This window comes from Papilio polytes, unplaced genomic scaffold (genome assembly GCF_000836215.1).
Source record: "Papilio polytes unplaced genomic scaffold, Ppol_1.0 DF824024.1, whole genome shotgun sequence".
In the NCBI taxonomy this organism is placed as follows: domain Eukaryota; kingdom Metazoa; phylum Arthropoda; class Insecta; order Lepidoptera; family Papilionidae; genus Papilio; species Papilio polytes.
The window spans coordinates 24,699-38,066 of NW_013525180.1; the positions used below are offsets into that span (position 1 = coordinate 24,699).

Sequence of the window (13,368 nt, forward strand, 5' to 3'; positions counted from 1 at the left end):
TTTAAAACCGCAAAATGAAATCATATACATCGCTATAAATTTAATAAAATTCTAAACGTCTTGGATTATTAAAGCACGGAAGTCTGCCGAATGGTTTCGTAGAACGTCAGGAGAATAATGTTTACGTGAGATACATATATGTGAATTTTCATTAGTTATAGCTGGCGGCGGCACACCGGATGCTATTTGAAATTTAATAAAGGATCTCTTCAGCTGAGCCACTCGCATGCAGCGGAGCCAATATCGTCAGCCGGGTAATGTGTCGCGTCCACGTAAAGCTAGCAGAATGCAAGATTTTTTAATACATGTATACAGTATACATTGTTAAATTAAATAACTAATATTTTTTTTATTTTTAAAATCAAATTACGTTATTTTAAAAAGCTTTGCTTAGGTTTAGTTAGAAATGGAATTAATAGTAAGTGGTGTTCTTTAAAATGATGACGCCTTGTAATTACCAGGATACATAATAGACACTAACTAAAATGACTGGGTTTTACATGACATCTAACACACTTTTGTAGTAAAGGCGAGACTCAACAGTTTTTATCTATCTATCTATACATATAATAAAAATAGAGTGTCTGTTTGTCTGAAAAATTCCCGTTTTTTGAAAAATGTTAAAAATCCCATTAAAAAAAATTGTCTGTCTGCCTGTCTGTCTGCGAGCCGCGTTTGTTCCGGGTAATCTCTGAAACGGCTAGGTCGATTTCTTCTGGACTTTCACTGAAGGGTAGTTGACATAGACGGACACTTTATAGGGTACTTTTTTAATTTCGCGTTGTCAAAATAGTGTAACGGGTGGTCCAAATTGCGCAAACGAACTTTGCAGGCGACAGCTTGTTATTAAAACAATAATCTAGAAAAAATAAACGAAAACTTGCACAGTTTAAAATATAATAGGAATTATTCCTATTCTCTAGGCTTTCGTCTGTTTGAGTCCTATAAAATGCAATAAAAAGTTAAGATTTAAGGTTAAAAGGTACTTATTATTACTTTTTTTAACAAACTCTTCAGAGAACACTATCATATTCCGTTAGCCAAAGAACCACAATCGCTTTGTATAACTTTAATCTGGAACACTCAAAATATTCGGTTTCACAAACACCGACCGACCCTTACTCATTACGATCCTTTGATCTTCTGATCCTCAAAAATAACGGTAAATGTGGGATATTGTTTTGTACGTTTCGTTTTAAACGTTAATCGGTAAGGTTCAAAGTTCAGAATATTTTTTTTTAAAATCACGTGGGAGTGGGACCCATCACTAGCACTATTTTGCCCTAAACTATTTACTATCTATTATTTAAAACATACTTAAACAAAAATTTATTAATTGTTCTGATTTTTCACTTGAAAGTTAAATAAACGTTTTTTAGAAATCTATTAATCCTTGTTTTTTTAAAAGCTATGCCTGTTGTTTTTTCAAAGCTTTGTTTTTTGCGCTAGACTTTTTTAACAAACAATCCCTAACATAGTATCAAAACAGATCGCTATTCAAAATTCAATAACACTTTTAACAGGTAATCGTTAAAACATAACCCATTTGCGTATAGCAATCAACTGGGTGGTAAAACCCTTTTTCCGTTAATGCCTATTGCTGCTACGTGTCCAATATCGCTACACAGAATGCCATAGAAGTGAGAGTCGTGCACAGACAATCGGTTAGTGGAAAAGGGGTGTAACACCGAGCGCCGAACCAGTCCCGACTAAATCTAATTAGACGATTGAAATCATTCGTTCGCGTTCGCATTGGGAGCAGCGCGGCAACACCGCGGCAATTAGCTCGCTGCCGACTCTCCTGCGACGCCATTTTGCGTTGAATGCGTCATTTCCGACCGGTACCCGCTGGAAATGTCTTTTGAAGCGTATGAATAGACCTGAATATAGCTCCTCATCAACTTGATGCGGTCTCCATTTGAATATGTCGAGGATTTAACGAATACATACATAGATGTATAAGTTTCTATAGCGTCTAATTAATGTAATGACTAAAATAAAAATGTAAAAATTACAAAATCTGAACGGGTCTCTTCCAAACAATACAACATATACTATTTACAATCATTTAATGACATCTTATTTTCCTCAAAGGTCTGAAAACGTGTCTTACATGAAATGTCAACGGTTTTTATCAACGTACGAACTCAAATAAGTTTCTCTAAATGAAAAGTAAACGAAGCATGAACCTTGTAAACCTTTGCTTTAACATAAAAGACGTCTAAGACACCCACACGCTTTGAGTAGAAAATAGTACTCTGAATAATCAAATAATATATAAGTTAGTTTGACCTTTAATATTCAATTTGCTACATAAAAATATATAACGAAATGTCTAACATGACCTGCTAAACGTGAAATTTGTTTTGTTTTAAAAAATCCCGATAAATATTCTTGTTCAGGTGTTTCGGCAGTGAAAATACCAACTACATATCCTAGTACGAAATCGTGTGGCAGTAAGCCTCCATATGAGTGACCACAGTAATGAGATTTAACTCGGGTTTCACTGAACTTCCGAGACTCTAAGCCGATTCTAACCGCCTCTCTCTGGCCACTCGGAAACTCGATTTAAATGGTTATTAGTTCTTATGGTTGCAGTTAATTTTCATTGCCCTTTGTGATATTAAGATTACGTTAGTTTACAAAATCAAAGATTTGAAAAAATAAAAAAGTACATTGATGTTGCGGCATGGCGGGAATCAAACTTGTAGGTTACACGCCAGTGTTCACTGTGACACCACCCTGGAATGAACAATAACGTTTGCGACAAAATAAACACTAAATGTAGAGGGAATGTAGATTAATAATTTTCAACTGCAACCACAAACATTATTTGTTTCGGTACGCTGCGTGGGCCGTGTATCGCAGCGCGGTAATTGATGGGTCCTCGGACAAAGCTAGAGCAGGCGCACACCTTTGACTAAACTACCTCACAACTATCGCACATTGTATAGTTGCATGCGATTAGCTCAAAGAAATCTAGGCGCGGCTAAACAGTTGTGCGATAGTTTAGCCAAAGGTGTGCGCGGTCTTAATCTGCCTATGGATGCGTGTAATTACAGATTATTACCACCACGTGAATAACGTACATGTTAATTTTAGTTTTCGATTTATGTTATTTCGCAGCGATACGTTGCAAGCCGCTGTAAGCAACGGACAAACAAATTGGGTATTGGAATTGGGGAATTTTGCTACGTGTCGGAAATCCTTTGGTTGGGTTTGCGTTGTGACTACGGACGGTTGACACGATGATAATTGCGTGTCGAAAACTCAAACGTTCAAAAGTTAATTGGTGCTACGGAAATTTCGTTATAAAAGTCAATTTCAAATAACATTGACCGTTGAAATAGGTTTTTACGTTGATTAACTAAAAGCTGAATAGAATAGAGAATAAAAACTAAAATCAATTTAGTGGGAACAAAGCTTACTGATGATGTGTTCGTTGTGGTAAAAATTACTTTCACAGGTTAGTTAAGTTAGCTATTCCTCTCCACTGAGGAGCTCGGACTTTACCCTAAGTTAGTGATTACATTTTTATAACAATACTAGCTTTCTCCCTCGAGTTGCCCGCGTGGAAGTAAAAAAAAAAACAAACGTAAACAGCCTATTTGTTTTTCCAGACTATATTCTGCATCTATGTCAAATAACATCGATTAGTTCTACAGATAGACTACAAACTGTAATATACATCCATCCATCCATCTTGAATTCTCCATTTATAATTAGTATTACTATTACCACGGGATTACTGATCGCTGTTTACAACTATAAGGAGCAACTTAGTTATATGAAGATTTTGTAAACCCTTACTCGAGTGCTCCTTATTCAAAGTTTCCTTTCAATACTTTAGGTTGTCATAAGTTTTGTATTTAATTTTTTATATTTATGTCGAATGCAGAAATACGTTTGGCTTTTTTTTAATGAAACACCAATCTAATCATTCTCGATAAGATAAGGATGTACAAAATAAGATAGTTTCTGTAACTCAACATCTAAATAAAATGTGATTAAGATGCAATGCTATTGTAAAATGTAAAATTTCTCTACTAATACATTTACCCATTTTTATAACAACACACGCTTGTAACCCAGATAGATAAACAGACACTACAAACATCCATTTATACCTCAACTAGATTTCGCCCGCGACTCCGTTTGCGTGGAATTAAAAAAAACGAAAGTAGCCTATGTGTTCTTCCAGACTATCCTCTACATCTATGCGAAATTTCATCAAGATCCGTTCAGCCGTTTAGACTCCAAACTCTAACAAACATCCATCTAAACTATCGCATTTATAATATAAGTAAGAAGTAAGATTAAATCCTCTACAATTATATAACTTTAATCTTCAATATTTTCCATTACACTTGTTGCTATCCTTAGTATTTTTAGATAAACAAAGAAATCAATACATTTCATTAAATCAATTTTAATATCTCTGAAAGTTCTGTCAAAAGCCAGGGCTGGCACTGAAGAGTCCCATCCAGTCAAATAATAATGTTCTTTTTAAACTATATATTATTAATAATGAATAAATACAATACACTTAAATGAATTAATAAATTAATAAGGAATGTTACAAAAACAATATTTGTTTAATCATTTCTAACAAGACTTTTAACATCTGCATTCTATAGATGTTTAACAAAAGAAAAGAAACATTGTAAATTATAGTATTCTACATAAGACATTTAATTAAACACTTTATTCCACATCTCCAGAGCCACTTCGTACACCATCCCGCTGTGCACCCATCAGCAATGTTTGGAACTCGGAGTAGATTATTTCTAGCATTACTAACCTCGGTTTTGTATACTGCAAATAAAGTCACAATCAAATATCCTAATATTATAAATGTATGGAGATCTTGCTTAAATGTGGTACAGATGTAGAACATAGTCTAGATCAACAACACATAGGCTACTAATTAACTTTTGATGACAGCTAGTCATAGTAATATTATAAATGCAAAAGTTTAGATTGATGGATGGAGTTTGTAGTCTAAGTGGCTGAACAGTTTTAGATGAAATTTGGTATAGATGTAGAGGATAGTCTGAAAGAACACATAGGCTACTCAGCCTATGTGTTCTTTCAGACTTTCAGAAAAGTGAATACTTTTGTACTTAAAACGAGCTGTTCCAGTGCGACTTCATCTGCATAGAATTATGAAAATTTTATTTTGTTGTTTACATGTGTCAAATTATCAATTGCAAATGTCAAAATGACATGACATTATGACAAACCATGGCAACCTTTCTTGATGTTGGCAGCAAGTTATGGTCTCTTTCCTACATTAGGGTATTTATCCAAAATATTTACCACCTAAGTTTAAAGGCGTGAAATATATAGCCTAAAGTGTGACGTAAGTGTAGGGCTTTTTATTAAAAAAAGAATTATTCAAAGATATGCTGTAATTGCTGACATCTTAGGCAACAAAGAAGTGTGTGTTTACGCTTTATTATAAAAGTATAGATAGTATAGATTGCATGCAGAGGAGTAGTAGACGAAAGCTATATTCAATATAAAGGAAAGTTAATCTGTACAGTACAATTTTAATAACAAACTAATATTACCTTAAATAATGGCATTAACTTTATCCCATATGAATCTTGATTACTTTGGTTTGGACTAGTTTTGACTAACAGAGTAAGATAGTACAGAACACAATTCTGAAATGAAAATTATAAATAATAGTTAATAGTACTTGAATTTAAAATCTTCAATTATTACAAAGCAAGTGATTTTACATAATATTTTTATATCATCATTAACAGCATTAGGTCATCCACTGCGGTACATAGGCAATTTATATTTACATTATTATTTATTTCCTTTGTAGTAATTAATAAAATTTTATAGCAAACTTCTTAATATAAAGAAACAAAACAAAGAGTAAAGTAATAAAAAAATTGAGTGAAGCATTTAGAAACAATAAATATACTAAAACTGAGTTTTCTAACCAATAAGTGTATAATAACTAACATTCTGATGCAACCAGCGGAAAATAAATATTATAAACTTGAAAACTATCTTATTTCTCACCAACTTAATAACTTCATTGATAACAATGTCATCAATGTTAGACCATGGAACAAACACATCTTCTCGACCAAAAACAAATTTGATGGAACTTTGTATTCCTACTGTTGGAATCACAATGATTGACTCTGAAACATAAATTATGTAGAAAAAGGTAAATAACTTTTAGCCCAACTTATAATCAAATACATAAGTCAAACCGTTTATATACTTTTGTTATATATTTGTTGGTAATTGATTAAGATTGGTTAATAATTAAACAACAAACCTGACTGAACACTGTGTGTAATCCAAAAGAATGCCAAAAATGAGAAAACGATTATTATAACAAGTAAATTAGTAACACTTATTCGTATATATACAAAAGCTAATATATTAAAAATAATAGCTAGAATCAGAGACAGTCTGTGCCAATGTCCCTTACGTTCCTTATTTTTGAATGAGATTTTGAAAACCTTTGAATTCGGAGCACTTGTGCGATTTCTAATTTTAAGACATAAGTTAACACCGTTCACATTTTTGTGATAGCGTACTTGTCTTATATCTACCATATTTAGTTTGTTTATTTACATCTTTTAATTGAAAAAATCAATACAATAATACAATACAAACAAAATATGTCAACTTTGAAAATGCGGACTTTAAATGACAGTGACATTGACAAACTGTTGTCAAATAAGTGTTGCAATTTAAAACTAAACAAGACATTATTTTGTTCACCCTAATGGAACAAATAAGTAAACGCTTCTAAGAACTAAAGACTTTAAAAGAATAATGTTCATATGTAAGAGTTTGTAAAAAGTCTAATTTAAGTCTAACTTTAATTTAACGCTTCAAAAATTACTTACTCCTTTGTCTTCTTATTCCTTCTCATTTGTATTTGCATGACATCGGGAAGAACCGGCTACTTTTCCTGTATTCACTCATACGTGTTTTAATTGGTTTTAATGTAACTGCGCATTTTTCGAGGTCATGGTCAATAAGAAAAGCAGTTACCATAACAACAAATAATACAAATATCATTAAAATTGAAGAAATCTTATTGGCGTCTTGATTTACCTAACTTAACAATAACTAAACGTTTGTGCCGTTAATAGCTTCTGCTCATACATGAACATGAATGATCCCGATAGTAATGCTTGGGTCTTTGACTCCTTAGTGGGCTTTCTTCATGGTCCTGTCTGGAATGTACCTCTACAAACCTTTATAGAAGAGAAGTCTTTGCGTAAGTTCATTTTTATGTATACCAGGCTTAGAAGCTAAGCAGGCTACTAACCGTGATACGTTTGATTCTAGCAGCTTATGTATGAAATAGTATGGATTGTACATTCTCTTCATATGTATTTTTCGTTACTTTTAGCTTTTGAACCGACTGACTCAGGAGAAGTAATAGACAGGCCAGAATATAAAAAGATCCACGACGAATATCGTAACTTGGTAAACATTTTCGCTTTGTACAGTATTTTTTAACTGAATATTAGATTTTATTTGTAGAATGTTATTGTTTAGGTGGACGTAATGCTGGGATCGTTTATGGACGATATAGGGATTTCTGCTGACCAGTTCGAAGCTGCTTGTCGCATATCTGCTCATGATCTCGCTGACCTACCAGCGTATTTCCACAAGCGGTTGTTTGAACAAATCTGGGCAGCCAATGATTACGACATGTTCGTTAAAATGATGACTCACAAGAATGTTGAACTTCAACTACAGGTTGGTTTAAATAATGAAATTGGAATTGGTCTTGAGAAATAAAATGGAGCAATTGCTTTAAAAGTATTTTCTTAACTGTTACGCTAGCGACTTTACTATTTTCTAGGCACTGGAACTCATCGAACGGCGCTACGGAGTATTACCGAATCTATTTTCATCTGATTCTGAAGATCTAGATACCTCACGAAGTGAAGAAGAGGATGGTTGGCAAGACAATGATGACGTAATGACAGAAATTAAAAAGTAAGCATCAGAACTATAATTTTCAACCCACGTCATAGCCTTAAAACGAATTAAAACAATTATAACTTTTAACCCTTAATACTTAGTCATATTTTGGATATGAAACAACTAGTTCAGTAGACTTTTAAAATTAATTGTTCGTCACAGTATCAAATTAAGGGTTAAACTCAAAACTAGATATTTTACATAATTATATTGACGTTAAATATATTCGTCTGTAAAGCCCAACCCTTTGTTCGTCATGTAAAATATGCAAATATCTGTTATCTTTCATTAAATAAAGCGCGGTCAGTACTTTAGTCCTAAAATAATATCCACATGTCCACAATATAAGTAGGTCATGAAAATACACTGGTATATTTATTTAATTACCCAGGCTCCAGTTGAACGATGTTGAGGGTACGGATGACGCAGTCGCTGTGCCGCCGGAAGACGTCGTGGTGGAGAAAAAGAGTCTACTCTCTAAGTTACAAACATTTGATAAGAAAGCAGAGATTATTGAAAAGAAAGAAACGAAACTGGAGAAAAAAGACGACAGTGATCATATTTCGAAGACAAAGCGCACCGAACCGATTATTCCTGTTCAAAAAGTAGAAGTATGTTTCATAGATACATTCACAGTTACGAATTGCTAGTTGCAAAATTTACTTATCGAAATTGTTTTTGTGGATTTTCACAACAATTTGGCTTTCATTTGGAAGAAGCGAGATGTTTTTATACATGTGTGGTGGAAGCTCAAGGTCACTCAAATATTGATAGAACATATGTAATAACAGGTAAGCGAGGAGGATATTCGAGCCCGACAGGAATACCTCAAACAGCAGAGAGACAAGTTGTTGGCACTCAAAAAACAAGTTCGCGAGAAACAACTTGGAGCTGCCGAAACACCTTCAGAATTGGGAGGTAAATTACCTTGTTAATTTGACTTTTACTTAGACAGTCAGTAATAACACTCTTTGTTCATCCTCCTGCATAGTCTCAATTACTCTGCAGTTTTTGACAGTACTCTACCTTAACTCTGTTAACAAATCATTGAATGCCGTTGATCCTTAATCGTTTTCAGCCGCCTCCCATAAAAAACAGACTAATTTAAAACCTCCTCCTTTTGTAATCCTCAACCATTTAAATTGAGCTTTTTGTAAAAACAGTATTTCTAAAAGTTTTGTGTCGTTTTTTGTCCAGCGCCCTGGACCACGACTTTCTTAAAGCCGGCACCGAGTGTCTTCCTAAGTTAACATAACCCTGTGTTATGTACAGCAGGCGAAGGCGGCAAGTGCCGGCCGCGGTCGGCGCGCGCGGCGCAGGCGGCGCTCCGTGGCAGCACGCCGCAGCCGCCGCCCACCGCCTTGCAGCTGCGCCGCGCACTCGCCTCCAAGCTCAAGGCAGAAGTCGTCGATACTCACAATTAAACTAGATACAGTTATATGTTTGACTTTAGAATTTGACTAAGAAAACGTGTCATATTCCTATGTTTTACTTTAATGTTGTCTTCATAAATTATTCTTTACTCGATATGTTGTTTTATTTTCCACTTTTGAAACAATCTCTTAGGAGTTATTTTAAGCTCATAAAACTAATATCTTAATTCTATGGAAACTATATTATATCTTTTGTTAAATGACAGGAAAACTTGCACAAAAGACAACCATCTTTATAAAATGGTAAAGAAATAAAAAAACAAGCATTTCATATTACCTTATATTTATATTGCTTACTTAACTAGTGACAATAATAATAGCATTATAGTAAGCTTATTTATTTTACACAACTTGCCAATAGGTAAATCTATTTTTAATTTTAATCTGTGTATAAATTAGTTTATGATGGTCATCCACCTAGACAGATAAAAAATAGTCATCGTTACAGTCTACTTTTATCTAAAACGTTACCGGGGGAGGAAGTTATTTCAAGGAATATAAGATTCGTTAAAAATCTAATTGACAGCTATTGTTGTATTATTATACACGTGGACATTTGCAGACCTCAAAATAAAGTTATTACACATAAAACATTATATATTTACAATATCTCTGACAAATTCATTCCACGTATGTAATAAAACGCCTCGCCTACACTGTGCATCCGTTACGTCATCGACGTCCACCACTTTTATATTTAAAAATCACGTCACAGATAATAAATAAGTAAAACAAATATCGCACATTTCCAGGTTAGAATATAAATTATTGTGTTTTTATATCAATCAAATTATCCAAAACTAGATATTGGCTGAGGTCATGAATTGCCATAAAGATCGAAGGACATGACAATCAACAAGACAGACAGATTTTCAGTCCATTGGATAAAAAACCAAGAGATCGATCTTCATGTCAATTCAACGTGTGTTTGTTTTTCATAGCATACCTTCAGACATACAATATATGGACCATTCCCGCGTATAACATGGCAAGCACGTGTTTCTACTATAGAATTTGAAAACCCCCTAATTCGTTGGTTCGTAGCAAATATGGTCCAGAACAATTAGTATTGACTAGAGGCGAAATTACTTTGGAATCTCACCTAGTCATATTGTTTCCATTAGAAAATAAATCAAAATACCAATAACATCCAATTATAATTTTATTTTTTTATCCAATTTAACGGTTTTACTAACATGAATAGATATTGTTGGATGGATGCCTCAAAATTTGTAAATGTGAGATCAAATGTATAAATTGATATGTATTCATAGGGCAGACGCTTGGCTTTGGGTCATAACGGTTAGGTTTTGAGTAGGTAATCAATACATGTTTAACCATTTAAAAAAAACAATCATAGAAAAAACTTAAAAAAATGAACATAAATTGTAAAAACGCGTATACTTTTGGGAGAGCTTTAGAATGCTAATAAAATTGCTTTTAAAACTAGCTTTTCTATATAAATGACAATGTGTTTCTTGCTAAAGTGTACTCTAAATGCTCTCTATTCTTTTACGGTCGGAAACAAGTTGCTATCAAAGTACTAAGCTCGATTTCATATTGATTTCACTACAAAAACTACTATTTCAGGTGTAGAGTTCAATTTTGCACATATTGCAATACCAAAGTCTTACAAAGCATACTGTATAAATAATTATTCATAGACAATATCAATCTTAAAACAACCTTTTTCATTCATCATTTGTTTATCACAAGCATCTCATCTGACAGCAGTTCAATGATTAGAAGCATTACAAATTAAATGATTTAACTAAAACACACTATATACAAGCTTTGTGCATGATACGAGTATCTACTAAAGCAAATCAATCTTTATTAACCAACTTCCCAAAATAAGTAGGTTACTTCTAAACTGAAATTTATGTTTTAATGACATTTACTTTAATACATTTCATGCCACAACTTTATTGTTTGAATGCCACCGTGCCAGTTGGTGGCATTGGACATTAAAACGTACAGATCCGAAGCCTTTGTGTTTAAATTGCAGTTATTAATGATTATAATGTTCGTAGTTAAACTAAAATATTGCGAAAATGCAAGAAAATCTTAAAATAATCCGAAATTCAGTTTTGTAAATCAAATGATGGCTTAGCACCTAATTTCATTATTCATATTGAAACCTACAACCAGAACCAAGTTTTATATAGTGATAAAAGTGTTATATTTACAAATTATAGTAACGCAAATCGATAAGAACCTACAGATTAAAGGGTTCAAGTTAATTCACAATTACATTTCTGCAGTTTGATAATTAAGCAGACATCAGTAAAAAAAAAGAAAGAAAATGTAAGATTTTTCTTTCATTATAGAAGCACGTGCTCTCCGTGGCATTTATCTTGGCATAAAGATATGGATCCCTGTACTATCATTTAACACTACCAATGCCACTTCATTTTACGTATTAAAATGAACTCGCGATATGAGTCAGTGGCACTTAAAGTGCTTTTTTTGCAGGAACTAGTGATTTTTTTTAATTTAAAAGTAAAGAGATCCACATCAAAATGCATCCGTCAACAATAAAGCAGTAAAAAGCTATCCATATAATTGTTTGAGCTTCTCGGAGACGAAAAACAATAAAAAAATCATAATGATAGAAGTAATTTTACTATCGTGTGAAAAAACACAATTCAACATTTCCCGAAAACAAAGATTTTCGGAAAATGTCAAAAAATGTTTTTGTACAAATAAAACAGAATTTTGTCATGTAGGTTAATACTGCTTATCATCTATATTACAAAATTATTTGTTTTTATCAGCAGTTGTTTTGATTTAAAAAAAAATGAGTTAATTTATTATTTATGAGAAAAAAAATACCTTTAAGTTACAATTTTTAATCACAAAAAAATTCTATGAAATGATTTGAAAAAACTGACAATAGTAAAATGTTTTTTCTCTCTCAGAAGCTCAATACAGGCATACGAATGCAAAAAGTGTTGCAAATAAATAATGCGAATGACACGGAACTACAGCTATCACAATCATGCTCGCGTCAGACAAACCAAAATATTATATATTTATATAATTAAACAACACACGTAAAAAACTTATAATTTACGAACAGATAGAAATCATAACCAAATTAATTTGTGAGTTAATAGATATACAAAAATACACACTACTGAGTAGCAATTCCACAGCGCTATGTAGAATTTAATACTTTAAAAAAATTGGTCACGTGTCTGTCGACAAATTAAATATTTTTTTTCATATCAATACAAATACATACACATTTTTACATCAATTTCCGATCCACGGTGTTATTTCATTACATCATTATTTATATTATAAAAACCTCATTCGAAAATTGCTTTGTACTTTTTTTGTGATTACGTTCCCGCAGATAACTAACCTAACCGTTAAAATTATTTTCTTACATTTCACTCATCAAAAAGTAAAATTTGTTCTACGTTTCCATGTCAACATTTGTAACAAGTTCAGTTACGTGGAGCTGACACAACCCGAGTCACTTATTTACACAAAAAATGAAAACTCAGCTCTTAGGTAAATCACCGCAACATCGGACCATACATGTATCTACAACTACCATTTAATATTTCCATTTCAGCTTGAGATTTTATGCAACTAAATATAATGCACGGAAATATTAGTGTTTTTAATTCTATTTAAATGGAGTATCCAAGTACAGATCACCTAAAAATTAAGTGATCACCATTGCTTTAAACATCCAAGACCAAAGGAACTTGCATTACAAAATTTGGACTTTTATTTAAATAAAAAAATTAACTGCTGCAGTTAAAGCGTCATTCATTCATCAAAAACATAAAATCTCAGGCTGCATTTGTAATAATATTTCTCTTACATTTCAGTCATCGGGACGTGGTGCACAGCTAGCGAGACGGATGGCTTTATATTCCTTGAAAGTGTCGGTAGCACTACGCGAGGCGGGGCCGCTTGGCGTCGCGCTCCTCGCTCG

The 13,368-nt window shown here is 33.0% G+C and overlaps 3 protein-coding genes across 4 annotated transcripts in view; 1 reads left to right on the forward strand and 2 right to left on the reverse strand.

The window, feature by feature from the left end:
- Positions 1-4,409: 4,409 nt before the first annotated feature.
- Positions 4,410-6,671, reverse strand: LOC106100994 (phosphatidylinositol N-acetylglucosaminyltransferase subunit H-like). The gene is made up of 4 exons (XM_013280058.1): positions 6,308-6,671; positions 6,043-6,167; positions 5,574-5,669; positions 4,410-4,815 (listed from the first exon to the last, which is right to left on the reverse strand). Exons 1-4 carry the CDS (start codon positions 6,588-6,590, stop codon positions 4,705-4,707), a joined length of 615 nt encoding a protein of 204 aa, XP_013135512.1. The 5' UTR covers positions 6,591-6,671; the 3' UTR covers positions 4,410-4,704.
- Positions 6,672-6,933: 262 nt separating this feature from the next.
- LOC106100995 (cilia- and flagella-associated protein 36) lies at positions 6,934-9,507 on the forward strand. Of its 2 annotated transcripts, none has more exons than XM_013280059.1 (7): positions 6,934-7,264; positions 7,400-7,476; positions 7,549-7,752; positions 7,859-7,995; positions 8,372-8,591; positions 8,772-8,898; positions 9,253-9,507. In XM_013280059.1, the coding sequence occupies exons 1-7, from the start codon at positions 7,150-7,152 to the stop codon at positions 9,402-9,404; spliced, it is 1,032 nt and encodes a 343-aa protein (XP_013135513.1). In that variant the 5' UTR covers positions 6,934-7,149; the 3' UTR covers positions 9,405-9,507. The 2 variants fall into 2 exon arrangements, with proteins under 2 accessions (XP_013135513.1, XP_013135514.1); XM_013280060.1 differs by having other exon boundaries at positions 6,935-7,264; positions 9,178-9,268.
- Positions 9,508-13,053: 3,546 nt separating this feature from the next.
- Positions 13,054-13,368, reverse strand: part of LOC106100906 (serine/threonine-protein phosphatase 4 regulatory subunit 3) — an 8,165-nt gene continuing 7,850 nt past the window's right edge. Inside the window, exon 11 of the mRNA XM_013279971.1 lies at positions 13,054-13,085. Coding sequence (XP_013135425.1) covers positions 13,054-13,085 — 32 coding nt within the window. The remainder of the gene's footprint in view (positions 13,086-13,368) is intronic.

Bases quoted from the DNA above. Each gene is read 5' to 3' on its own strand.
- LOC106100994 (XM_013280058.1), bottom strand. From the start codon at position 6,590: ATGGTAGATATAAGACAAGTACGCTATCACAAAAATGTGAACGGTGTT. The intron at 6,168-6,307 runs GTTTGTTGTTTA...TTTATGTTTCAG, and splicing joins TACACACAGTGTTCAGTCAG to AGTCAATCATTGTGATTCCA. The intron at 5,670-6,042 runs GTGAGAAATAAG...TTTTCATTTCAG, and splicing joins TCAATGAAGTTATTAAGTTG to AATTGTGTTCTGTACTATCT.
- LOC106100995 (XM_013280059.1), top strand. From the start codon at position 7,150: ATGAACATGAATGATCCCGATAGTAATGCTTGGGTCTTTGACTCCTTA. The intron at 7,265-7,399 runs GTAAGTTCATTT...CGTTACTTTTAG, and splicing joins TATAGAAGAGAAGTCTTTGC to CTTTTGAACCGACTGACTCA. The intron at 7,477-7,548 runs GTAAACATTTTC...GTTATTGTTTAG, and splicing joins ACGACGAATATCGTAACTTG to GTGGACGTAATGCTGGGATC.